The sequence below is a fragment of the Leucopleurus acutus genome (assembly GCF_964270905.1).
Source record: "Leucopleurus acutus genome assembly, chromosome: 5".
NCBI classification, from domain to species: domain Eukaryota; kingdom Metazoa; phylum Chordata; class Mammalia; order Artiodactyla; family Delphinidae; genus Leucopleurus; species Leucopleurus acutus.
In genome coordinates this window covers 141,677,401-141,705,073 of record NC_139147.1, presented here as the reverse complement: position 1 = coordinate 141,705,073, position 27,673 = coordinate 141,677,401, and the positions used below count along the sequence as shown (strand labels likewise).

The 27,673-nt window shown below is 45.0% G+C and overlaps 2 protein-coding genes across 5 annotated transcripts; one reads left to right on the top strand and one right to left on the bottom strand.

The window, feature by feature from the left end:
• Window positions 1-1,956: 1,956 nt before the first annotated feature.
• Window positions 1,957-4,387, bottom strand: RPL15 (ribosomal protein L15). The gene is made up of 4 exons (XM_082840182.1): window positions 4,323-4,387; window positions 3,515-3,696; window positions 3,180-3,316; window positions 1,957-2,325 (listed from the first exon to the last, which is right to left on the bottom strand). The coding sequence occupies exons 2-4, from the start codon at window positions 3,684-3,686 to the stop codon at window positions 2,020-2,022; spliced, it is 615 nt and encodes a 204-aa protein (XP_082696308.1). The 5' UTR covers window positions 3,687-3,696; window positions 4,323-4,387; the 3' UTR covers window positions 1,957-2,019.
• Window positions 4,388-4,495: 108 nt separating this feature from the next.
• On the top strand, window positions 4,496-26,842 carry NKIRAS1 (NFKB inhibitor interacting Ras like 1). Of its 4 annotated transcripts, XM_082839194.1 has the most exons (5): window positions 4,531-4,621; window positions 12,377-12,487; window positions 19,664-19,905; window positions 24,448-24,496; window positions 26,337-26,483. In XM_082839194.1, exons 2-5 carry the CDS (start codon window positions 12,394-12,396, stop codon window positions 26,366-26,368), a joined length of 417 nt encoding a protein of 138 aa, XP_082695320.1. In that variant the 5' UTR covers window positions 4,531-4,621; window positions 12,377-12,393; the 3' UTR covers window positions 26,369-26,483. The 4 variants fall into 4 exon arrangements, with proteins under 4 accessions (XP_082695319.1, XP_082695320.1, XP_082695317.1 ...); XM_082839191.1 differs by lacking the exon at window positions 24,448-24,496 and having other exon boundaries at window positions 26,337-26,842; XM_082839192.1 differs by lacking the exons at window positions 4,531-4,621; window positions 24,448-24,496 and adding an exon at window positions 4,734-4,852 and having other exon boundaries at window positions 26,337-26,842.
• Window positions 26,843-27,673: the final 831 nt, after the last annotated feature.

Below are 27,673 nucleotides of genomic sequence, written 5' to 3'. Positions count from 1 at the left end.
ATGGAATGAGGACAGCACTAGGTACACGAGATCTCAGGGTGGGAGTGGGAAGACCATGGAAGAAGCCATTTGCGCTTTAGTTTCCTGTGATCCCCTAGCTGCTGTGTGTAGACTACCTGTAGGGCAGCAAGCCCTTCTGGGAGATACGTAAATGCTGACCTTCAGTGTGAATCCTCCCTCCCCTCCCTAAGTCGGCATCCTGCAATAGTTGGGAAAAAACTTCTAAATGAGTTTTTCTAATTCATGCAAGGACCAAAGAACCAAGAGAGAAAAACTCGAGGCTAAACATTTTATTTTCCCTGAAATTCTTGACTGTTGCTGCCGTGTTTTGTATCTTTTTGCAGGGTATTGTTTGCTTTAAAGCACATTATTAGTATTAGATCACAAAAGATAACAGGAGGTCCATTTGTTTTAGTTTAATAAGACGTTTATTCTATCATTATATATAGTTGAACCACCTCTACACACAAAGTAATATGGTTTAAGATTTTCTGAGTGGGAAGGAATTTGGGTCTCAGAAGGTTTTGCGAGCCTGCTACATGTTTTCTGGAAATCATTTAAGTGGGCCTTATAAGACCCTTGAAGAAAATACAAGGAAAATTGGTTTGCAAGAAAACCAGCAATTAGATTTCCAAATTAAACTGCCTATTAAGATAGCAAACCAAGAACTGGAAAGAACTGGGGCAACTCCTCTTCCATATTTCCTACGCACTCAACTCCACCCTGGGAAACAGAAGCTCAGTCTAGGGGAAGTCATGATGCAAGCAGAATGTGGTGGTACGCCCGACCACAACCGGTGGGTGGCGTGGCACGTTTGTGGAATGTGAGGCTCTTGGGGGTAGTTTGAGCAGGGATGAGAAAATAACTGTAGACCACACATAAAATCGGAAACCAACTGAACTTGTATTGACACCAACTACACGACTCTTCTTAGTAGCCTTATGGGAATGGATAAAGTGGCTTGACCCAAGATAACACTGATTAGACTTAGCAATGTTACTTTTAAATAAAACCAACCCAATTTTCCCCAAGGTAGCTTAGATTTCATAATGGGTCACAAATACTAAAAATAAAACATTTAAAAATTTGATCCAAGCCCCTTCTATCCTCCCACACTTGAAAGGGACCTGATGAACACCAATTTCCCAATCCTAGCATCACTAGCTTACAAGCCTTAGGGTTAAAAACTCCCTTCTCATTTACCTAATGTTCAATTTCCATCAGTTTCAATATACACTGGTGTAAATACCATGACTATTTTGCATGAAGTTAAGTGTTGTACAGATCAGAGCCACGGGATTGAACCAGGAGCTCCCACCTTTTATGTGAGCTTCAGTGGTACCATGGAGGCCAAGGCAATTTAATTTAGGCTAACCAGGATTTGTTTCAATTTGTAAGAGAAACATCTTGCAACAGGTTTACTAAATTCTCTTTAAAAATGGTGGCATTCCTTTACTTTCTGCCTTTTGGCAGCAGCAGTTACATATATGGAATAGCAGATTAAGTCTAAAAATGTGGGCCCTAGTCAACTTTATTTTTCAGCATAATGATCATGATAAACGATCACGACATCCTTCACATTTCCAAGGAAAACCCAATTTAAAGTTTGTCCTTGCCAAACTCCATAAAACAGCCACTTTACAGTAAACCAGCAGAGCATTGCCTCACTCCAATAAAGCTGTAGGTTTCATCACATGCACCAACAAATCTACACGGCTAGTTTCTGCGCTCCTCTTTTACAGAATTTTACACCTATTGTTACCAGACAGCATTTTACACACGGACATATCAACTGCCTAATAAAGCAAAAACAAAGGCATTTCCCTTATTAGAAACAAGACACACCATCACTTAAAATCTTCAAACATTATTGCACTTTAACTTTCAGAATTTGACAATGCATTCAGTGAAGCAATCTGCAGACAACTAGTTTTAACAGACAGATTAAAAAACACCTTTAAGCAGACGTGGATGTCCTAAACTGTTTATTAGGTAAGAATTTTACAAACATTACTTATATTAGCGGTAGCGGTGGAGCTGGAGAGTATTGCGCCTTCTCCAGGCTGCGCGGCGAGAGCCACCGATCGTGTGGTGGAACTTGTGGCCCTTGCCGAGGCCGCGGCTCTTCCTGCCTGCAGACGTCAGCCCCCGCATCTCCCTGTGCTTGTGGACTGGTTTGGTGATCCACTGGGTGTCTGGGTTTCTTCTGATAGCTTTATGGAAGGGATCAATGAGGATAACCTCAAAAAATTTGTACGTAGAATCTTCACCCACCCAGTAAGAATTCAGGACCCTCAGGGCCCCACAGTGGCGTCCAGCTCTCTCCTAGAACAGGAAACAAAGGTCCAAGGTCAGCATCCCACACATCCTAGTGGCCAATAAGGCGGCAAGAATTCTCCCCAGAGGCAGGGACCATTATGATAAGGTAGATGTACATACTACGCAACACACATAAATATCCTTAAACTGATTTGCGCCCCAGAGGCTGGGACCCTAAGTACGATAAGGTAGAGACTTACTATAAAACAAAGCACACAGACATGCTTAGATTTGAAACCCTTCTCTCTTACTTCCTCCTTCCCAAGTGAAACATGAATGCTAGTATCTGGCTAACCAAATCTAGTACTCTGGAACCATGCATTTTTCTAGCACAATAGAAGGGTTAGCAAACTCTTACAGAAAACTGTGAAGGCCACGAGTCTCTTTCGAATGGTCTTCTTTGCCTTTTCTTTGAAACACAAAACCTTTTTAGTTCGTGGAGGGCAACAGGCCCTTGTTGCCAACCTCTACAACAGAGCACAGCTGAACTGACTAGCCAAGAAAGACAGCTTCCTATCGAGCACAGGAAATCAGCGGTGCGAACACACACAGCTTCTCTAACGCCTGGGGAGACGCGCTCTTCAAGACAACGTTCACTGCCCTTTAAAAGCGCAGGCTCCACGGATGCACGCTGATCATAAAGCACTTTCCTCTACGTCAGCAAAGGCAGGTTCCCAACAAAACACTGACAAAGTCCGCTACCGACTCCTCGCTGGGATTAGTCAAAAACACACAAAAAATCACCCAACCCCTTTTTAAACGCAACAGGGCTCGCCTGGGTCCAAACGAACCACGAGGAAAGGTGGCCAAATCCTGCTCCGGGAGGCGGCCAACGCAAGCGCGACCCGGAACCCACTCACCTCGGCAACAGACTGAAGGCTCCGGGCAAACTTGAGCTGGTTCACGCCATGGTGGACGGGCTTGCCGTAGGTGGCGCCCTTCGGGACCGGGCGTTTGCGGCCACCGCGGCGCACGCGAACGCGATAGATCACGTAACCTGTTTCGAGAAAAGGGCCACAGAAGGGCGCGCGGGACTCAGTGCCTTGTCTCTAACGCGCCGACACCGACCGTTATCTCAGGCCAGCAGCCGGGTTCTGCCGAGGCCCTGGGCGAGGGGGACGGCTCCCCGAAGACCGCTTCCCGGCTTTTCCCGGGGACACCATCTCCTCCCGGCTTGCGCGCAGGGCCCGCTCACCTTGCTTGGCCTTGTAGCCCAGCCTGCGCGCCTTGTCGGGCCGGGTGGGGCGCGGGGCCCGGTGCAGCGCCGAGAGCTGGCGGTACTGCCAGCAGCGCACCCTGAGCAGAAAGCGCATCACGTCCGACTGCTTCTTCCTCCACAGCTCCTGGATGTACTTGTAAGCGCCCATCTCGGCTCACCTTTGACGTAAGCCAGGTATTAGAAACACATCATCCTTTTCACGTGTAACGACAAGCCCCCGTCCGCCCGCCCGAGTCCCCACCGACCACAAGGAAAGCCCCGATGAAGAAACGGCTCTGCACGAACGCGGGGCGCAGCCGGCCCAGCCCGGCGCCCCGCACGCTGCTGCCGGACGAAGGAACCGAGCAGGCCCTGGGCGCCCGGGGGCGGGGGACCGAGGCGGGCGGCGCCCCAGGCCCGGCCTGCAGAGGCCTTGCCGGGACCCCCAAGGGGAAGGTGCCGCCGCCACCGCCAAGGGTTACTCCTCGAAGAAATGTTCTCCCTCCCCCCAGCCCCCCGGCTTCGCTTTCGGACGCCCCAGGCCCGGCCGCCCATCCCTCAGCCCCCACGCCTCCCTCTCCTCCACGCTCTGGCCCCAGCTCGGATTCGCGCCGCCATCACAGCATTCCCCCCAGCCCGCTCGGGGGGCCGCCTCTCCACGACCGCGCTGCCCCGCATCCCGACCGAACCCGCGCCGCACAGGAGACAGGAGGAGCTCCGAGGTCGCAGGGTCCCCGAGCCTGGATGGCGGAGATGAAGAGAGATCCGCGGCGGATAGAATAGGCAATAACCCACCACAACCTACCTGATGGCTGCCGCCAAACGGAAAGGAACGACCCTTTCTCCCACAATCCCTTCCGCGCTCCTCCCCCTCCTCTGGTGGAAAGCGCTTTCCGGTGGAAAGCGGCGGCCGCGCAGAGCCTCATGGGCCATGTAGTTCCAGCAGAGAGCCCGCTGGGCGGGGTTAGGCCGGCGCAACCTGCCCCCGGTTCCCGTCCCCCGCTCCCCGGGATTCGAGCCTGAGAGACAGAGGAGAGCCGGCGGCGACCGTCCGCGGCAAGGCCTGGGCTGGAGAGCGTCCCGACATCCCGCCGCCGCGAGGAGGCAAGTTGGGGGCGGGGCTCCCGGGGCCGCAGCCCGCGGTGCTGCTGTGCAGCCTGCGCGCCGCTCCCCTCTGGGCCTGCGGGTCTGTCGGGGGCGTCCGGCGGGGCCGCTTTGCGCTGCGGGCGCCTCACCTGGGGTGGGGGCCGCTGTGGGCTCCCCGCTTTCCCCGGACGCGCGCAGAAACTGGGGGCCCCGGCGGCGCTGCCCCAGCCGGCAGGTGGGGCACTCGAGGTACGGGGGCTTGGCGGTGGGAGCCGCGTCTGTCCCCCCCGGAGCAATTGGGGCTGCAGGCCCCGCTCCGAGGAATTTTGCACCAAAAGGATGGGGGGGAGGGGAGGGGGTGTTGCAGGCGGGTCCTCGCCTTCCCAGGTCCGTGCCTTTCCTGCTTGCAGATCTGGTCCCACATTTGCTACGTAAGAACCACGGTCCTTTTAGGAAGGCGAAATATTTATATGCCCAAATCTGGTCGTCAGGTACGAGTGTTTTGGGGAAAAAAGCCGAGAAAATGCAGGCGTTTTTTGTTGCGTTCTTTATTGACAGTTTATTTACCAGCTTTTTTGCATCTTCAGAATATTTTCATTTTAGAAAAGTCATGTGGTTTAATTCTCTTACGAATTCTAAGTTTAAATGTGGCGAAGGTTTAAGAGACTCTTATCTTGTAAATTAGCGGGTTTGGTTATTTTTTTTTACCCCATTTCCTAATATCCTTTGTTGTTGTTTTTTTAATTGCAGCTTTACCGTTGTAAAAGCCCTCACAGGTGCATTGATTCATTCAACAGATATTTCTGAAGGGCCTCATATGTGCCCAGTTGCTGGGATGGTAGCAGTGGTCGTCGCAGCAATTCTAGCTTCTTGGAAAAGGACAACAGACATAAAATGTATATTATGCTCTGTGATAAGTGTTAAGGACAAATATTAAGGGGAGGGGACGGGTAGGGCGTGTTGGGGCAAGGGTGGAAATTTTGGGTGGAATATTCAGGTAAGTGTTGAGAAGTGGCATTTGAGAAAAGACCTTGGAGGTGTGGGGACTGATTTCAGTCAGGGAGAACAGCGCCAGGGCTGGAGCGTGCCTGTGTTAATACAGGACCGGCAAGGAGGCAGAGGGGAAACTGGCCCGTGACATCAAAGAGACGAATGTTCTTAGGGACTTTGGGTTTTCAAACTTTCTGAGATTGGAAACCATGGGACGATGTTGAGCAGAAGGGTGACTTCATGTGACCTACATTTTAAAAGGATCACTTGGGGAATTCCCTGGTGGTCCAGTGGTTAGGACTCAGCTTTCTCTGCCTTGGCCTGGGTTCGATCCCTGGTTGGGGAACTAAGATCCCGCAAGCCTGCGCAGCGTGGCCAAAGGAAAAAAGGAAAAAGGATTATTTGAGGCTAAAAGGAAGAAAGGGAAAAGTGTGGATGGTTAGGAGGTTGTATTCATTTTCCTGTTGCTGTTATAACAAATTACAGCAAATTTACTGGCTTAAAAGAGCACAAAGGGACTTCCCTGGCGGTCCAGTGGTTAGGACTCTGCACCTCAAATGCAGGGGGCACGGGTTCGATCTCTGGTTGGGGAACTAGGATCCCACATGCCATGTGGCACGGCCAAAAAATTAAACAGTAAAAAAATAAAGAGTACACGTTTATCGTCTTACAGGTCTGTAGGTCAGAAATCTCACTAGGCTAATATCGAGTTGTCAGTCGAGCTGTGTTCCTTTTAGGGGTGCTAGGGGAGACTCCATTTCCTTAACTTTTCCAGCTTCTGGAGGCCACCTGCATCCCTTGGTTTCTGGCCTCTTCATCTTCAAAGCCAGCATTATAGCATCTTCAAATCTCTCTCTCTCACACTTCTGCCACTCTTGTCTCCGCCTTATAAAGACACTTGTGATTAAATTGAGTCCACTCAGATAATCCAGGATAATCTCCCCATCTCAAGGTTCTTCATTTAGTCACAACCACAAAGTCTTTTTTTTTTACCATGTAAAGTAGAATACTCATGGATTTGGGGGATTATGATGTGGACATCTTTGAGAGATCAGATGAGAGACTATAGTGCCTTGGACTACTTCATGAGTGATGGAGGTGCTAAGTGGTCCAACCTTGGATGTGTTTGAAAGGTAGAGGGTTTATTGATGGATCAGATGTGGGTTATGAGGAAAATTAGTCAAGAACGATTGACTACAAAGGTGGAATAATCATTTGGAAAGAAGATTCTGGCAATGTGATTAATCACTGCTATTTCTTAATTAGGTTTTGCAGTTTCGTCTGTTGATTTGCAGTTTGCAGTTTCTCAATTCGCAATTTTGCAAGATTTGGATTGGTATTTTCAATTGATTTTGAGATTCCTGAGGGCAGGGATCATTTCTTATTTTGCCTCCTAGTTTGTCCCTAACGCCTGGCATTAGAATAATCTCTCAGTAAATATTTAGTGAATGAGTAAAAGAATGGCTACTGGAATCTGTTTATTGTATTTCATTTTGGGCAGTATTGTTTGCAAAACTCTTTTAATATGTGTTTATGTATGTAAAGTGTATTCATCTATGGCCAAGTGAAAGTATTGCACACACACCATGATGTTTACATAAACAAATACGGAGTGTAGAGGTTTTCTTCCTGTAATGCTTGCATAATAAGATCTATAACATCTCTTTATGACGTTAACAGTGTTGTGGTGATAATATTTTTCAGTCTGCATTAAAAACTTGTGTTTTACTTTAAAACTAGAATGATTTCCTTAGAGGAACAGAGGAAGAACAGAAGTACTGACAATTCTGGGTAGCTCTTTCTGATGGCTTTTCAAAGAGAATACTGACCAAGCTCAGTGTTTTCAGCAGAATGGATCAGATCAATTTTTATTCTCTAGACACATTATTGATTAGCCTGGAAAGCAAAGCAATATGTATTTAGACTGCATTGGATTTTGCCTGTTAAGCACACACTCTTAGTCATTTACATCCGACTGTCAGGGATTAATAGGTCACAGATTGAATTGTATTGTCCAGCAGTTTCTTAGGGTAGGGACTATACAGGTAGCTGTAGCTACCGCTTTTTGTATTAACCTCGTGTTGATGCAGTTTCCGGGTAAGTAGTTTCCGCTCTCATAGCATTACAGTATTAGAAGTGACCTTAAAGGTCATCCATCTACTCTGGGGCCTTTCAAACTCTGGAAACCTGGGTTTAGTAAGAGGCGTGGCCACCCCCAGGATCTATTCATGTGATTCCCTGCCCTTTCAGGGTGCCGCAGATGACCTCCCTTTATATTTGGAAGGGAATGGTGCCTATTTATTGTGTTTGGGAATTATGAAATATTATAATGCTTATAGAACTAACCTTTTAGTAGGTTTTATTTTGTACATATTGAATATATATGTGTGAGAACAACTTTCTTATATGTAACGTGAGTCCCTGCCATCATGATCATATATGGAAAATAGTGTTTTTGTATGTGTATTTAATGTTATTCATTCAAAATCTTACATTAGATATTAATTTTTTTTACAGAACACATACTTTGAAAAAATTAATTTTATGGGGCTTCCTGGTGGCACAGTGGTTGAGAGTCCGCCTGCCGATGCAGGGGACACGGGTTCGTGCCCCGGTCCGGGAAGATCCCACATGCCGCGGAGCGGCTGGGCCCGTGAGCCATGGCCGCTGAGCCTGCGCATCCGGAGCCTGTGCTCCGCAGTGGGAGAGGCCACAGCAGTGAGAGGCCCGCTGTACAATGTAGTCTTGTAGCTTATTTATTTTATACACAGTAGTTTATACCTCAAGAATTCTTTTTCTTAAAGATTTTTTGACGTGGACCATTTTTAAAGTCTTATTGAATTTGTTACAATATTGCTTCTGTTTTTATGTTTTAGTGTTTTGGCTGAGAGGCATGTGGGATCTTAGCTCCCTGATCAGGGATCGAACCCTCATCCCCTGCATTATAAGGTGAAGTCTTACCCACTGGACTTCCAGGGAAGTCCCAGGAATTCATATTTTTTAATTGATGGTAAAGCAGGTCACTAATCTTCAGTTTTTACTCTAGTTGCGGCGAGAGCAGGGGCTACTCTTCATTGCAGTGCGTGGGCTTCTCATTACTGTGGCTTCTCGTTGCGGAGCATGAGCTCTAGGCACACGGGCTTCGGTAGTTGTGGTGCGTGGGCTCAGTAGTTGTGGTGCACGGGCTTAGTTGCCCTGCAGCATGTGGCATCTTCCCGGACCAGGACTCGAACCTGTGTCCCCTGCATTGGCAGGCGGATTCTTAACCACTGCACCACCAGGGAAGTCCTAATCTTCAGGTTTATGTAGTATTATTGTTTCCCACTTGAAGACAACTAGGAAGCTAGAATGCTTCAGGTGTGCTTTGATTAATCACACTTACCCTCTCATCTTTGTTTCCTTTTTGATGGTATAAAATATTTACCAAGATCTGTTTTATTTCTTTCCTTCTCTCACCATCCTAAAAAACCTTAAAATCGTTACCTAGTGTTTGAGTTACCTCTTTTCAGTTGCTTTTACTGTTTGCCCTTGAAGTCTTCTCTGAAATACTGAAACAAATCCCCCAATTTATCTTATACAAACACAAATACAAAATAGTGCATATTTTTAACAGACTTTATCTGCTGATCCTAATATTATTTCAGAGGAAGGGAAATAACAATAGAAAATAACAACAGAAAAATCAGAATTTAGATTCCAACGGCAACCTTTTCTGACAACAGAATTGTTCTGCGTGCCACCATCACTTTCTTATCCTCTTCTCATGTAGTTAGGTGGCAACTTCCTTTAAATTTTAACATTATTAAAAGCGCTTTGGGCCTTTCTCACCTTCTGAGATGACCCACATCCTGTCTATGTAGTGTGTTTGTCCGAAGGCCGCTCTCGCCTTCTGAGATGGCCCACATTGTCTGTGGAGCATGTTTCTCTCTAAATAAATCCACTTTGGGACTTCCCTGGTGGCGCAGTGGTTAAGAATCCACCTGCCAGTGCAGGGGACACGGGTTTGAGCCCTGGTCCGGGAAGATCCCACATGCCTCGGAGTAACTAAGCCCGTGTGTCACAACTACTGAGCCTGCACTCTAGATCCTGCGCACCACAACTACTGAGACCCCATGCCGCAACTACGGAAGCTCACACAGATAGAGCCTGTGCTCCGCAACAAGAGAAGCCGCCACAATGAGAAGCCCACGCACCACAATGAAGGGCAGCCCCACTGGCTGCAACTAGAGAAAGCCCATGCACAGCAACAAAGACCCAACACGGCCAAAAAAAAAAAAAATTTTTTTTTCATGTCAGGAGATAAGTGTCATGGCTGATCTGGATCATAAGAAATTATGGACTTTGACAACTGATCTGCGACAAAGGAGGCAAGGATATACAATGGAGAAAAGACAGCCTCTTCAGTAAGTTGGTGCTGGGAAAACTGGACAGCTACATGGAAAAGAATGAAATTAGAACCCTCCCTAACACCATACACAAAAATAAACTCAAAATGGATTAGAGACCTAAAGGTAAGATCAAAAAACATAAAACTCCCTGAAGAAAACATAGGCAGAACACTCTTTGACATAAATCTTAGAAATACTTTTTTGAATCTGTTTCCTAAGGCAAAGGAAACAAAAGCAAAAATAAAAAAATGGCACCTAATTAAACTTAAAAACTTTTGCACAGCAGAGAAAACATCAACAAAATGAAGACAACCTACTGAATGGGAGAAAATATTTGCACATGATATGACTGCTAAGGGCTTAATATCCAAAATACAACTCATACAATTCAATATAAAAAAGACCCCAATTTAAAAATGGGCGGCGGACCTAAATAGACACTTTTTCAGAGAAGACACACTGATGGCCAACAGGCACATGAAAAGATGCTCAACGTCGTTCATCATTAGAGAAATGCAAATCAAAACCACAATGAGATATCACCTCACACCTGTTAGAGTGGCCATCATCCAAAAGTCCACAAATAACAAACGTAGGCAAGGATGTGGAGGAAAGGGGACCCCCTTGCACTGTTGGTGGCAATGTAAACTGGTGCAGCCACTGTGGAAAACAATATGGAGGTTCTTCAAAAACCTAAACATAGAGCTACCATATGATCGAGCATTTCCACTCCTGGGTATATATCCGAAGAAAACAAACATGCAAATTTGAAAAGATACCTACATCCCAATGTTTGTTGCAGCACTATTTACAGCAGCCAAGATCTGGAAGCAACCTAAGTGTCCATCAACAGAGGAATGGTTAAAGAAGATACCAATATATACAGTGGAATACTACTCAGCCATAAAAAAGAGTGAAATTTTGCTATTTGCAACAGCGTGGATGGACCTGGAGGGTATTATGCATATTGAAATAAGTCAGAGAAAAGACCAATATTGTATGCTATCATTCATATGTGGAATTAAAAAAATACAACAAACTAGTGGATATAACAAAAAAGAAACAGACTCAGAGATAGAACAAACTAGTGGTTACCAGTGGGGGGAGAGAGGGGAGGGGCACGTAGGGGTAGGGGATTATACTCCTACGTATAAAATAAATAAGCTACAAGGATATATTGTACAGCACAGAGAAGATAGCCAATATTTTATAATAACTATACATGGAGTATAATCTATAAAATTTTTGACTCTGTTGTACACCTGAAACTAACATAACACTGGAAATCAGCTATACCTCGATAAAAAGAATTTACAGACTTTGGGAAAACAGAGTAGAGAAGACTTACAGGAAGTTCATTTGTTAATGTTTTAGGTGTTGATAAAAAAAATAGTGATATGTGACACACGTGTGCACACACATACAGAAAGATGCCCACCGTCCCTTTTATTTGAATGCTCATTTGGACTTCCTTGTTGTTTTCTGACTTGAAGGCGTTGTGGCGTGCTTTTTCGTCAGAGCTATTGCATGTTCACACTTCTAGGTAAGAGAACTGGAGGAGAGGAGGCAAAAGACAATGTGGGACTTTAACTTCTCTTCCCAAGTTTTTCTGTTGTATTTAATGAGCCCCCTTTCCCTTTCTGTCTTGTCTGCTGGTACCTCGCCTTCTGGGAAATAAAAACTTTGAGGAAAATTCAAGGAAGTGTTATCCAGTCTTGCTCTTCCATGCGTATGTGAGGAAGCGAGGAGAAATGAGTTTTCCTTTCTTTCAGTTTAAAGTGCCTGAGCAATTTTTCTAGCATGAAGAACTGTGACGCAAAAAGAAGTACGACTAAGACAGCCCCAAATCCAGTTCCTCACTCTCTTGAGAAAAGACTGACGTTTGCATTGATGGTGTTAATACTTCTTTAAAAAATGATGTCTACTCTCTGTCCAAATTTTTATCTTCATGCCTCCTTAAATTTTTACTTAAATGCTTATTTTTCCAGGTAAACATTGACGAGCAGGCAGTCTTTCAAGGATTGCTTCATCTAGGATTCGGTTCGGATTCCTATAGACTTAATTAGTATTGGAATAGTCTTTGTATAAGATGTGTTTATGCTGTTTGAAAACAAACATATATCTATACGTATATTCTTACGTTTCTCTAGGTCACCTCTGCAGAGATATATAGGAAACTAGTAACACTGATTAAGGGAGGACGGGAGCCAGGAATGGGGTTTGGAACGATGTACCGTATTCTACATTTCTTTTTATACTTGCAGTTTCCCCCTGTGTATGTATTACTAATTAAATTTAAACACAGAAAGAAAGAAAAAGGAAAGGTTGATTTTTTTTCTTTTTTCTTTTCTTTTTAACAGTACACAGTTTTAAAGATCTTCTCTTTTCTTCACAGTGATATCCTCAGGGAAGATGGGAAAGGGCTGTAAGGTTGTGGTTTGTGGCTTGTTATCTGTGGGGAAAACGGCAATTTTGGAGCAGCTCCTTTATGGGAATCATACTATTGGTAAGATTATTTTTCCCTAGTTTCCCTGCAGGTTCTGGGAACTGGTCAGGGTCCTTTGTCGGTCGTGCTAACTTAAAGATGGGCGGTGGTGCACAAAAGTGAGGTGTCATCGAGAGGGACTAAAAGTGTCATAGAAATCGACGGAGATGGGTGGGGAAGTAGGGGCAAGGAAAAAAACATCTTTATGTTGTTGAAATTCCAGAGTGCTTGCACCTAACTCTGTTAGAACAAGAGTTATAACAGGTAAGAAAAATGTTGTCTCTATGTGGTTTCCAGTGTGTTTACACGATGAAGAGTGGTCTTGGAATCACAGACTCACTGACTTCAGAATACATTGAGCGATCTCTCATTCGCATTTCCAACATGACTTTCCAGTACTGCTGTATAGGTTTTAAGAATGGAAGAGACAGCTGTTTGCTGCAATATGACCTAATTTTGTGAATCGGATTATCTCATTCATTTATTCATTCATTGAGTTAAATCATTGTTCAGTACTTGCTCTCTGATACGGGCTGTGAGGATTCAGAGGTGGAGAAGCATCTCTAGCTTTAAGGAGGTCACAGTTCGGTAAGGAAGGACAGACATAACACGTTAGAATGAAACAAGGCTTATCTTAGAGATATACGTAGCATCATAGATCTTTGAAGTATTTATCGCTGGCAGGTGGCTTCAAGCACATTTCTGTCTTTTATTAACCATTTTGATGAACTCTGATCCTCTTCCACCTTCCCAGAATAATATTTAGCAACTTCGGTTAAATCCATATTTGGTTTTTTATTAATAACGATGCCTGTGCCAGAAGGTCTGAAAACCTGTCACAGTGCTGCACTATTGGTTCTGAATTTTTCACCTTCAGATTCTAATTTATGCCAGTGAAAAAGTAAATTATGCCCAAAGGGGGAAAAAAAGAATCCCTTTCCCCTCTTCAAACCCCAACAGATTTTGTTTCTGTAGGCTGTGTCTTAGGATATTTTTATCGTATTAGAGATTAAACCTGAGGAAATTAAAAAAAAACTTATCACGTAAAATAATAACAATAAACTTATTATATGCTAAGGTAACACATTTTAATGAAAAATAGTTATATTTTCAAAAAAATTTAGTGAGAAGATGAGTGTTGATTTACGTTTTTGAAACTCAAATGTCCAGCCTGATAGAAGGCAGCTGGGTTATCATATCTGCTTGCCTTTGCATTCAATCTGCTGTTATATGTTTTTTTAGTTGAAATATGTGAAGAAAATATGGCCTCACACAAATATGTGGTTGAAAAAGGTAGGAATATTTTAATAGCTTTGCAGATAATTGTGGACTTTCTTCTTTGGTATTTCACTAAAACTCAATCAGTGATGGTGACTCAAAGGTTATTGCAGTGTGGAGTCTGAAGCCACATCAGTGAACTTCTCCTGTTCTATTACATTAAAATCTCATTGATTTATCTTGCACTTCAAATGGGTTTTTTACCCATGCATGGTTTCTTAACATTTATGAATTGGTCATTTGGAAAATACTGGTTAACTGAGGTAAGCAGATCTTCCAAATACCATTTATTAATATCATCACCAGTCTCATCAGTATTGGGAAGCTATCAAGTTTCTGCTGATGGATACAATTCTCATTTTTGCTTGAAAGCTCAAATATTATCATTAACAACAGATACTATCAGTTATTTTCCTTGAAATGATAGGCTCTCGTTATTCATCTTTGAGAAAATGTCTGTCAGATACCCTGAATAACCATGGTTTTTTTCTGTTATTCCTTCTTTAAAAAAAAAGAAGTGGGACTTCTCTGGTGGTGCGTTGGTTAAGAATCCTCATGCCAATACAGGGGACACTCGTTCGATCCCTGGTCCGGGAGGATCCCACATGCCGCGGAGCAACTAAGCTCATGTGCCGTGACAACTGAACCTGCGCTCTAGAGCCCGCGAGCCACAACTACTGAGCCCACGCACTTCAACTACTGAAGCCCACGCCTAGAGCCCGTGCTCCGCAACAAGAGAAGCCACTGCGATGAGAAGCCCGCACACCGCAACTAGAGAAAGCCTGTGCGCAGCAGGGAAGACCCAACACAGCCAAAAAAAAAAAAAAAAGCTATTTCAGCTTGAAACTCAAACGCAAGAGCTTTTCCTCCAGTCAGTTACCATTATTCATTAAGCAGAAATACTTCATGTATACTTCTCATTAATCACATAGAATATTAAAGAGATGTAAAGATACATACTCATAGATTAGGATTTAATAAATTTGGTAATTTTTCCTGCTTCATCAAGGACACTCTTAAGTGAAACTGGCTTTTTCTTTTGAAACTGCAAGTATGAGGTGTTGAGGAAGTCAACCTCTAATACAGTTGGTGCCACTGCCTTGATTTGTACTAAGGCCTCAGCAGTTTTTTTTTAGAGAAATTTTTTTCAATTAATTAATTAATTTTATTTTTGGCTGCGTTGGGTCTTCATTGCTTCGTGCAGGCTTTCTCTAGTTGCGGCGAGCAGGGGCTACTTTCCTTCCCACGGGCTTCTCATTGCAGTGGCTTCTCTTGTTGCGGAGCACGGGCTTCAGTAGTTGTGGCACGTGGGCTCGGTAGTTGTGGCACGTGAGCTCTAGAGCACAGGCTTAGTAGTTGTGGCACACGGGCTTAGTCGCTCCACGGCATGTGGGATCTTCCCAGACGAGGGCTCGAACCCGTGTCCCCTGCATTGGCAGACGGATTCTTAACCACTGTGCCACCAGGGAAGTCCTGGCACCAGCAGTTTTACCCATCATTACTTTTATATCATCAGCGCAAATGTCAACACAGTGAAAAAGACAAATGTCTTATATTATTATGAAAATAGTTTTGCCCATATGGGTTCCCTGAAAGGAGACCTCAAGGGATCTCTGTAGACCACACTTTGACAACTGCTGGCACATGTAAATATTCTCAGCTGAGCAGTATTATGTACTATGATTGTTTCTTTTCTTTCTTTTTCTTCTTATGGAGGCTAATATTTGCTCTATCACTTGTTTAGTTTTGTTCATACCTTTTGCTGATTCTTCCACATGTCCAGATGGTTCTCAGTTCTCCACGAGGTCAATCATATCAGTAATCCACCCCGCCCTTTTTTGGGGGGATATTTTTCCAGGAGCTAGCGTTCTCTTATCTGGGCCTATTGTACAACATAGAACTTCCTTTTACTTTTTCTTTCTTCCTGGGTTTGATTTCCTGTTTCCTAGATCTCCTGTCACCTTCTGTTTACGCCCTTCTATTGGTGGAGCACATCTTGCAGTGCTCTTTTGGGGGTTGAAAAGGTTGCCCAATGGGATGAGGCATCGGGTGATGACAGCCCTCAGAATGCCCTCTATGCCTGGTGCACAGTAGTAATCCTGGGGCTTCTGAATAAAGGTATTTACTGTTGTCCCTATGCTTCCCTTTACTCTCATGTGAGGTTTTGTTTTCCGAATCTGGTGTCTTCCTCTTTCTATGATTACATGCTAATTTTGATGGCGGGCCTCCCTCAAAGAGTGTCCTGAGAAAATGTGCGTGATACGTATTCTGAGGCTTCACGTGTTTGAAAATGTCTTTACTTTCATTCACAGTTGAGTTATAATTTTGATGGGTATAGGATTCTAGATGGAGAATAAGTCCCTTCCAAAATTTTGAAAGCATTGGTCCATTATCATGTTTTCTCCTTCTTTTATTATAAAATGCATGAGCCATATAGAAAAGTGCACAAAACACGCATGTGGTTTAATGAATAATTACAAAACCTTTGCATAACCTCCGCACAGGTCAAAAGGTAGAAGACCGCAGGTACTCGCGTCAGCTCCCCGTGTTCCTCTCTTCAATCAGAACCCAGCCCCTCCCTTGACTGTTGGTTAATCCCTTCTTTTCCTTATGGTTTTGCCACCTGTGTATGTATCACTGGACGACATCGTTTATTTTTGTCTCTTACTGACTTGATATCAACGGAATCATACCGTATAAATTTTTCAGTGTTTGTTTTCTTTCACTCAACATTGTATTTGTAAGATTCATCCATATTGTTTCAAGTAGGTGTGGTGTAATTTTCACGATAGGTATATTGTCTCAGTATACCTCCATTTATTTACCTCTTGTATCTTTTTGTTTTTTTTTTCCCCGTCCCGTGTGGCATGTGGCATGTGGGATCTTGGTTCCCTGACCAGGGATCAAACCCGTGTCACCTGCATTGGGAGCGTGGCGTCTTATCCACTGGACCGCCATGGAAGTCCCTATTTACCTCTTGTATCTTGATGAACATTTGGGTTGTTTCCAGTTTGGGGCTATTAGAAATAGTGCTGCTGTGAAGAGTCTTATACACGTATCCCAGCTATGATTTGGACAAGGTCTCGGGGGATATACCTAGGAATGAAATCGCAGGCTTATAGACCATGTGTATCTTCAGTTTACCAGATTCTAATATCTTCTTCCAGTGCTTCTGAGAGGCCAGAAGCCATCGTGATTCTTGTTGCTTCGGATGTGGACGTTTTCGTAGGCTCTCTCCCCAGTGCTCTGAAATTCGCAGTGGTGTATCATAGGATCAGTCTGTGTTCATCCACGGTGCTGGGCACCTGGTGGGCCCTTTCAATATGGAGATGTGTGTTCTTCAGCTCTGAATTATTTCTCTTCTGTGTTCTCTGTTCTCTCTTTCTGGAACTCCCTTTCAATATGGAAATGTGTGTTCTTCAGCTCTGAATTATTTCTCTTCTGTGTTCTCTCTTTCTGGAGCTCTCTTTTTGGATGCTGGATCTTCTGGACTCGTCCTCTGATTTTTAAAATTTCTCTTCTGTTTGAAATTTCTCAGCATTTTGTTCCACTCTATGGGAATTTTCCCCATCTTTATTTTTCAGCCCTTCTACTGAGTTTTCATTTCTTAGTATCCTGTTATTTCATGGATGCACTATCTTATCTCTTTGAGCATAATATTTGGTAGTTTTTTTGTCTGTTTTCTTTTCTTTGCACAGTCTTTTTCTTTTCAGGTGCTCTTTCCTGAATTTTGGTCTCTTTCTCAGGTATCTGGTAATCCTTGGTTGTCTGCTTGTAATTAAGAATGGAGAACTGAAAAGCTAATTTAAAGCTCTAAGCATGTGGATAGGGTTCATGACCTTGCTTCATTATAAGTGACCTGGGTGGGGCATTTGTTGGTTTACCTCAGAGGTTAGCATATTTAGGATTTCTCCGTTTTCACTGGCCAGATTCCCCAGATCCCTCCGCCTAGAGGATAAAGAGTTGGCCGCCAAAGTTTTGGGAGCAGAGGGGGCACGTCACTGAGTTGCCCCTTGTTTTCACTGCGGACTCATACCCTCTGTCCCACATCTCAGCAGCCTCTGTTTTACCCTTTCTAGAAGTGCAGCCTTAGTCTCCTGCTAGGACAGAGGTGGCATGGGGTGGCAGAGGAGATGCAGAGTCGTAGCTTCACTTGATGTATAGGGTGAGAAAATCTCAAAAGGTCTAAGCTTAATGGGAGAAGGAAGGGAACCGGACTGGCTTTTGGTGGACAGAACATCCACCATGACAAAAGTCTTGGTAGTTTTTGCTTTTAAATTTTTTGTAATCGAAGCGCAATAAGTTTATGTCTCCATAGACTACCTCTTGCACTAGTCATTAACATTCAAAGTGTTCATCTTCTCACCTTAATCCCCTCATCCACAAATGGTTGTTGCATACTTGCTGTGTACACAGAAGCGTTGTTTCTCTTGAGGAAGTTCTAGGTGAGTTGAAGAGACAAAACCCACAGAAATGGAGCAAAGTCAAATGGATTTTACAGGGCTCATCATTCAGGCGAGCAGGGGAATGAAACTGGGGCACCAGTTATGAGCTCACGCATTCATTCAGACGTTTACTAAGGACTTTCTATGTACGTAAGTCAATTCGTTAGTCCTCAGAGCTCCGAAGAGAGATTAGCCACAGTCCTGGCTCTCGAGGAGTTTCCACTGCAGCTCCGGAGGGGACAGATACGAAACGAGTTTAGGGTGAAGTGGTATAACCTGTACAAGGCACAGTAAGAGCAGGATGGAGGGAAGTGGATAATCTGAAGAAAATCTACAGAGCTGACGTTTCAGCAGAGCCTGGAAAGGATGAGGTGTTGACCAGGTGTTTCCTGAGCTGTTGCAGTCATTCAGGTGAAGGGAGCAAGCCAGGGGGAGTGGAAGCAGGCAGTGGATCGAGCAGATGTCTCAGGTGTAGAGTGGCTGATTTAGGACCACATTCACCCATACTTTCCTTGTTCAAAGAGAACGCTGAAGACTGACCAGGTGGATGGTGATCAAGGGACAAAAGCAAGGAGGAGGGACAGGTGGGGCAGGAAAGATAACAAGTCCTGTTAGTTTGAAGGACTTGGAGGACATTCACACAAAAGTGCACAGTAGGTACTTGGGAATTAAGGCCTGGTGCCTAGACCCAGACTGGACGTGTACATTTCTGAGTCCTTGAAACAGACCCTGGAAACAGTGGAAATTGTACAGAGAAAAATCAAACTTACCCAGGTCCTGTCCTTGGCGCTGAGGAAAAAGAAAATGGGGGGCTTCCCTGGTGGCGCAATGGTCGAGAGTCCGCCTGCCGATGCAGGGGACATGGGTTCGTGCCCCGGTCCGGGAAGATCCCACATGCCGCGGAGCGGCTGGGCCCGTGAGCCATGGCCGCTGAGCCTGCGCGTCCGGAGCCTGTGCTCCGCAGCGGGAGAGGCCACAGCAGTGAGAGGCCCGCGTACCGCAAAAAAAAAAAAAAAAAAGAAAAAGAAAAAGAAAATGGGGCCACTTAGTTGTTGAAGGTACTTTAAAAATCAGCCCTTAATTCTCCAATTGAGATAGTAAGTTCTTTGACTCTTGTAAGTTACTTCTGAAAAATAAGTAATAGTAAATCTCACTGCCAAATTTTTATTTTTTTATGTCTGTATGGAAGAAATGATCTTAAAAAGCACTTTGTTCATTTACTGTAACAATTACCTTTCATTTTAAAGAAGCTAGTAAACGGAAATATGATTCTTATGTGTAGTAAATAAGGAACCTAGAAGGCCACCTTCTAAAGGACGAGAAAGTACTCAACAATTGGTATTGAGTTGTCCAGAAAGAGTAAAAGCTTTTTTTTTAATTGAGGCATAACTGACATAACATTGTATTAGTTTCAGGTGAATAACATAATAATTTGATATTTGTATATGTAAAAGTAATTCCTTTTTAACCCCAGGAATGGAGGACTGTGAAACAATGGAAGATGTGTATATGGCTTCAGTGGAAACGGATCGGGGAGTCAAGGAACAGTTACATCTTTACGACACCAGAGGCCTACAGGAAGGCGTGGAGCTGCCAAAGCATTATTTTTCATTTGCTGATGGCTTTGTTCTTGTGTACAGTGTGAATAACCTTGAATCCTTTCAAAGAGTGGAGCTTCTGAAAAAAGAAATTGATAAGTTCAAAGACAAAAAAGAGGTAAGTGGGTATGTTAAAAAATGCCAGCTATGAATTATAACGTTGAAATTGTAGCATGGGCTTTTGGGCAATTAAAATATTTTAAAAGCATTAAATTGTATTCACAGTATCTGTAATCTTCATGATTTTTTCCCTAGCCCAGGAAATACAGGACTGAGTTCAACCAGGACCAGCATCTGACTTTCTGCCTTTGCTTCTTCCCATGTACAACTTGAATTTTAATGACTCCATATTGCAAATACTACATAGTTCATTTCACGTTATTTGGGATCATTGTTTCCTAGGGCTTTTTATTGTCTTCTTGGAGAAATAGGATTGTCCTTAGCCTTAAAAAAAAAAAAAGAAAAGAAGTGTAAAAAATTCAATAAATAATTAGTGGCTTCTATCCACTTACCATTTGAAAATAAGATTCTTACTATGGTCAGTAAAGTTTTAGATGATCTGGCCCATGGCTGTCCTTTCACCTTTAGCATTCTGTTCCTGTCACTGTACTCCAGTGGTCAACTTTCTGCTTTTCCAGCATGATAATTTTGTCCCCCTGTGAAGTCCTTCTCAGTGGCTCGTTCCCCTGCCTGGAACTCTCTCATCGCAGGTCTTTCTCTGGGTCTTGGCATGGCTGACTCCTCAGGGTTTAGGGAACCGTGTCATGAACCCATTAACAGCCCTGGCTAGGTGTTCTTAACCTAATTTTTATGTATTTTTTATGTCATACTTTTAATTTTGAGGTAATTGTAGATTCACATGCAATTTTAAGAAATAATAGAGATCCCTAACTCAGTTTCCCCCAATGCTAATAACACTGTGCAAAACCATAGTAAAATAACACAACCGAGGTACTGACGTTTATACAGTGAGGGACCCTTTCCAGCACTGCAGGGACCCCTCATGGGACCTTTTACGGCCTCACGCATTCCCCTCCCATCCCCTCTCCCTCCTTAACCGTTATCTGTTCTCCATTTCTGTAACCTTGTCATTTCAAGAGTGTTAACGTAAATGGAATCGCAGTTTGTAACCTTTTGGTATCGGCCTTTTTCACTCAGCATAATTCTCTGGAGAGTCAACCAGGTAACTGCGTGTATGAGTCGTTCATTCCTTTTTCTTGCTGGGTGGTTTTCCATGGTGTGTATGTACCGAAGTTTATTTAACCACTCACCTGTTCAAGGACCTCTGGGTTGTTGATATTTTAATTATTTTTATTATTTTGAATACTAACTTACTTTGTGAATAGATAACAACATTCACAAGGTTCAGTCTTCAAAAGATATAAAAAGGTAAGTAATGAAGGCTCCTCTCCACCTGTTTCCCATCTTTCTCACTGAGACAGATAAGTGCTGTTATTATTTGGGGGAGAATCCCCCAGATTTCCCTCCCTGCCCCCCTAAAGTTAAAAGTATAGTTCAGTGAACTCATGTACTTGATACTTGAATCTTAGCTCTGCTTCTCAACTTTCCTGCCTTAGTTTCCTTATCTATAAAATAAGGAGAATAATAGTACCTTTCTCATATGGTTATTATGGGGAGTTAAGAAGCACATTCATTCAGCAAATGCTTATTTTTAAATTTTTTTATTGAAGTAGAGTTGATTTACAATGTTGTGTTAATTACTGCCATACAGCAAAATGATTCAGTTATACATGCATATACTTTTAAAAATTCTTTTCCATTTTGGTTTATCACAGGATACTGAATATAGTTCCCTGTGCTCTACAGTAGGACCTTGTTGTTTATCCATCCTGTATATAATAGTTCGCATCTGCTAACCCCAAACTCCCACTCCATCCCTCCCCACCCCCTCCCCCTTGGCAACCACCAGTCTGTTCTCTATGTGAGTCTGTTTCTGTCTCATAGATAAATTCACTTGTGTCATACTTTAGATTCCACATATAAGTGATATGATATTTGTCTTACTCTGTCTGACTTACTTCACTTAGTATGATAATCTCTAGCTGCATGCATGTTGCTGCAGATGGCATTATTTTGTTTCTTTTTACGGCTGAGTAATATTCCATTGTGTATATGTACCACATCTTCTTTATCCATTCATCTGTTGATGGGCATTTAGGTCGTTTCCACGTTTTGGCTACTGTGCCTAGTGCTGCAGTGAACATTGGGGTGCATGTATTTTTTCGAATTAGAGTTTTCTCCGGATATATACCCAGGAGTGAGATTGCGGGATCATACCGTAGTTCTATTTTTAGTTTTTTAAGGAATCTCTATACTGTTCTCCATAGTGGCTGTATCAATTTCCATTCCCACCAACAGTGTAGGAGGGTTCCCTGTTCTCCAGCACTTATTGTTTGTAGATTTTTTTGATGATGGCCATTCTGACCAGTGTGAGGTGCTACCTCATTGTAGTCTTGATAGCAGATGCTTACTGGGCTATGTGCCTGGCACTGTTCTAGGTGAGGCGGAGGGAATACAGTAGAGAATAGAACAGAGTCCCTGTTGCCATAAAGCTTCTGTCTGGGGGGTGGGGGAGAGAGGGACAACGAACAAGTATGTATTGTGAGGAGTGATGCAGTGTAGGAAGAAACGTCAAGCAGAGTGGGGAGTGAGGGCACTGCTTTCTGTAGGTGATACGGGGAGGCCTGGTGAGGTGACTTGCAGCAGAGATTTGAAGGGTGTGAGGGAAGGGCGCAAGCCGATGTCTAGAGGAGGCTGCTCCAGGCGGAGGCCCCAGCTGAGCAGGGGCGGGGGCGGGAGCATGTTGCGCCAGGAGCAGCGTTGAGGCCAGAGCGGGCGGGGCTGGGGGGAGGCAGAGCTGAGGGCGCCTCGGGATGGGAGGCAAGGGGATGGCAGGGTCTAGCTTGGGTGGCACGCACTTGTTTTCATGTCTGTTTTAAAAAATTGAAAGGGTAATGGTTGCACATGGTTCAAAAATGAAAATGATCTATAGAGAGGACTCTAGTGAACTTGTTCCCACCCCTGGGTTCAACCGTCTATCTCCTGTACCTCAAGCGTGCTGTTTTAATGTTTTGCCCCTTTCCTAGTCTGGGGGCGTCTTTCCAGAGTTTCTCTGTGTAAATACAAGCAAATAGAAATGTATATAATTTTTTCTTATTTTTCTCTCTGTTGTACCAAAGGTAGCATATTGTTGTACACCTTGTATTTTTCATGTAATATATCTTGGAGTCCTTTCCATAGCAGTACTCAGATTCCTTTTTTTTTTTTTTTTAAACTGATGCCTAGTATTCACTGTGTGGCTGTAGATGTATCATACTTATTTAACCAGTCTCAGATTGATGGAGACTTAGGTTTTCTCTGGTCATTTGCTATCATGAACTATGCTGCAGTGAAGAATCTTAGACGTTTGTTATTTTGTACATTTTAACGTAGAGTTGAAAGATCAACCAGCAGAAGTTAGGTTCTTGAGTTACAGGTAAATATAGTGACACAAGTTACTGTCCATAGGAATGGTATGAAAATGCCTGTTTCTTCAGTCCTGACAACAATGTGTGGTTACATTTTTGGATTTTGTGACTCTTCTGGGTGAAATGGTATTTTCATAGTTTCATTTGTCCTTAATGTGAACGAAGTTGAACCTCTTTTGACTTATTTTTATTATTATTATTATTTTAATATTTATTTGGTTGCACCAAGTCTTAGTTGCTGCAGGCGGGCTCCTTAGTTGCGGCATGCATGTGGGATCTAGTTCCCTGACCAGGGATTGAACCCAGGCCCCCTGCATTGGAGTATAATTGCTTTACAATGGTGTTAGTTTCTGCTTTATAACAAAGTGAATCAGCTCTGTGTATACATATATCCCCATATCCCCTCCCTCTTGCGTCTCCCTCCCACCCTCCCTATCCCACCCCTCTAGGTGGTCACAAAGCACCGAGATGATCTCCCTGTGCTATGCGGCTGCTTCCCATTAGCTATCTATTTTACATTTGGTAGTGTATGTATGTCCATGCCACTCTCTCAGGAAGTCTCATCTTTTGTTTTGTTTTAAAATGATCACTCTCGGACTTCCCCGGTGGTCCAGTGGTTAAGACTCCACACTTCCACTATAGGGGGCGTATGTTTGATGCCTGGTTGGGGAACTAAGATCCTGCATGCTGTGCGGCCAAAAAAAAAAAAATCACTCTGTTGACTTTCACCTTGAGGGACAAGGTGAGAAGCAGAGTTTAGTTCAGATGCTCTCGCTCTAGAGCACTTTGACATTTACCGGCTGGAGAAGTGAGAAGGCAGCAAAGGAGTCTACAAAGTGGCCTTTGAAGTACGAGGAACACCAAGAGATAAGGGTGACCCAGAAGGCAAGTAAAGTCGGCACTTTAAAAGGTAGGAAGTGACCAAGCTATGTCAGATACTAAAGGCAGATCCAAAGAGCCGAGAGGTGGCCAGCTTCAGTAACTTGGGAGATCTCAACGACGACAGCTTTAGTGAAACGGTGAGACAGAGTCTGATGGACTGGATGTGAGAGAGTTGAGCACAGCAAACAGCTCTTTGAAAGAGTTTTGAGTCAAAGGGTAAATATATTGTCCCCTAAAAGGGGAACAGAGAGGAGCTGGAGAAGGATGTATCAGAGGGTTTTGTTCTTCAGATGAGAGAGATGGTTGTACGCAGTGGGATGATTCAGCGGAGAGACGCAGGTGAGGGGATAGCCGATGGAGTGACACCTTGTCCAGGTTGAAGAGGGCGGGGACATGGGCTTAGAGGACCGTGGGGCTGGTAGACGTGGCGGTGGAAGCACCTGACAGTTCCCTTCTAGTTGCTCCTGTCTTCTTGCTGCCGTAGTGTGGACATCAGCTGAGGGTGAGACGGGGAAGGCAGAGGGAACGGTGGAGGCTGGAGGAGGACCAAGGTAGGAGATGCCGTCCTTCCAGGGGAAGTGGCGGGAACGTGATGTGTTTGCTGGAGAACAGCAGCGCGCTGGAGGTCGGTGGTTACGAGCCGGGACCGGTCAGCGGGGTTGTGTTTTCTCCCGCCACGTTCGGTAAATGGTGTCGGCAAAAGGTACAGTTAAGAGTTCAACTTAACCGAGGTGGCGGCGGGCGGCGTACGGCGTGATGACGATGGCGAGGGAGCGAACGAGGAGAAGCTCGGCGTGGGGAGCGCCGAGGGCAGCAGCGGGGTTGCAGGACTGAGACAGAGGTGGTAGCGCTGGGGCTCGTGGGTCCCTGCGGTGCTTGCGGGGTTGCTGCAGAGGGGTGCGGGGGATGAACCAGGAAGGCAGCGGGCGGAGAGGGATTCCCGCACTCGAGGTCAGAGAGGAGAGTGGTTGTCCTGGTTCGTGGGAGCGAGTGGCTGAGGTCAGGAGGGCAGTTAGGATCTCTGAAGTCAAGGAGCTGAGGGATGAGGTTACCGGGTCACCCCCAGGGCTGCTGAAATCACCACCAGTATGACGGGAGTAGCGTGTGGGGTGACCACGGGCCAGCGCTGGGATGGGCAGCAACAGCCGGGCCGGGGAGCAGGGGGCAGGGGGCGCAAGGCAGAAGCAGCAGCCCTCGGCCTGAGGGTTTCTAGGGAGGGACCGCGTTGGAGGTGGCCCCGAGCCTAGGACACCTCCCTCACTGTGCCCTGCGGGCGGCCGGGTGACCGCGCGCAGCTAGGCCAGAGGGGAAGGGAACCTTCGCCGCAGAGACGGGGTGGGTGGTGGGGGGCAACGGGAGGGCTGGCTCCTGCTGAGAGACGGAGGAGGAGAGCCCTGCCTGCCGCTCCGTGCCGCTCCATCCTCCCATCGGAGCGCGCGCACGTCTCGAAGGCGGGAGCCCGGCCGTGGCGCAGAGGAGCCCCCCTCCACCTCCCCGGCCTCCTGCTTTAGGTGCCTTTCCAGGCACTCTCTCAGTGTCTGGAGGTCACCACCCATCTCCCCTCCCGCGGACTGTGACCGCCCTTCTGGTCGCCTGAAACAGTGCCTGGGGGTAGCGAGCGCTCCACTTCGAGAGAAGGATCGATTGCCTTGCATTTAGGGTAAAATGTACCTATTGGGTGGTACGTTCAACACATATTTAGTGCTTGTGTCAGGTGCTTTGCTATGTTTAGGAGTGACGTGAACAGAACAATTCCCGTTCTCAAGGAACTCAGGCCCCAGGGCTGCAGACCTCTCACGGCTCCAGGAGTTCCGTGGTTGTATCTTCAAGTACGTATCGCAGGTTTCCCAGACAGCAGGTAGAGCTAAACTGAAATGTAGACACACCTCAGTCAAACCGTTATCTGTACCCTCGATAGTGATTTCCCCAAGTCTGTCTTCCAGCCGTACCCGGAGTTGAGTAACTTCAACTGTTGCATAGTCAGCAGCCTGTAGAGCATCTGCGTTTTTAAGGAGATACACCGAGCGAGGAGGGGTGAGGTAATGCCCTTTACCCTTCAGCCTCACGCCCGAGGATCAGTTTGGACGAAGCACTTTGTTAAATGGGACAGTTTTCTTCCTCCGTTTTGTCTAGGAACTGATGCTGGCAAAGTGTGATCTTTTTTACCCGTTTCTTTCAGGTGGCCATTGTCGTGTTAGGAAACAAAACTGACCTTTCTGAGCAGAGACAAGTGGACGCCGAAGTGGCACAGCGGTGGGCCAGGAGTGAGAAGGTGCATCTGTGGGAGGTGACGGTCACAGACCGCAAGACCCTGATCGAGCCCTTCACCCTGCTAGCCCGCAAACTCTCCCAGCCCCAGAGCAAACCGAGCTTCCCTCTGCCTGGGAGGAGAAGCAAAGGCAACTCCAGCTCTGAGAACTAAACCCTAGGGTGCACAACTGTCCCTTGAATGGTGACTGCCTCGAGGTGGTGTCTGTGAACTTATGTAAAACAGGCCATTTCTGTCTACCTTTGGTCCTTAGGAAGACCCTAGGGAAGTAATTTAATGCACTTCCAGTTATAATTCAGTTACTGTTCCCTGACATGAAGTAATAATATATTTGCGTTCTCCTTGTTTCAGACTTGTCCCTAAAATTAGCACCTTTGTTATCTGTATTATGTTGCATTTGCCAAAAGAATAAAATAAAATTTGGGTGGTATGCACGTGTACCTGTGAGTAGCTCCCCTCACCTTTAACCCGTCTCAGAAGCTGTCATTCTGCGTAACTTTATGCAGACTTACTCGCTCAAATGTTAATTTTGTTTTTGAAAAGTTCACTCATCGTCTAAGGTCTAGGATTATGAAAGGCCATTTTCTGTGTGTCCAAACTGGATCACAAACAGTTAACAATCTGGGTACTAAGTTAAGCTAAATTTTATCTGGTAGGGATCTTGCTAAACCTGTGATTTAGCTTTGTTCAAATTATGCTTAGCATGAATTGAGTAGGTGGTGTAAATATGTTCCAGCTGGTGCTTCCTTCTGTAGGAAACTGCTGAACACTTACGGACAGTGAAGCTTCCATTTCCCACAAGGCATACCATACCTTCTGGAGTAGTCTCCAAGTTAGTTAGGTATCTGAGTTTGTGCTATGGTTCTCTGAAGATTTTGGCAAGATCTGAGTAGCGGGGCTGACTATGTTGAGCAAGTCGACAATACTGTTAACTAACTGTAAAGTCGGAAGCAAGCTACTTAGTGGTTTTGACCGTGAAAACAGTGCACTATTAGTTTTCAATATGAAGTATGAGATAAGCTGTCCAGCAAAGAAATGTTAAAACGTCTAGTAAACAGCAGTATCTTGAATACTTTTAAGGCGCGGTTCAGTGAATTCAAACTCACTCACTTGGTGGGACTTCCCTGGGGGCGCGGTGGTTAAGAATCCTCCTGCCAATGCAGGGGACACGGGTTCGAGCCCGGGCCGGGAAGATCCCACATGCCGCGGAGCAACTAGGCCCGTGCGCCACAGCTACTGAGCCTGCG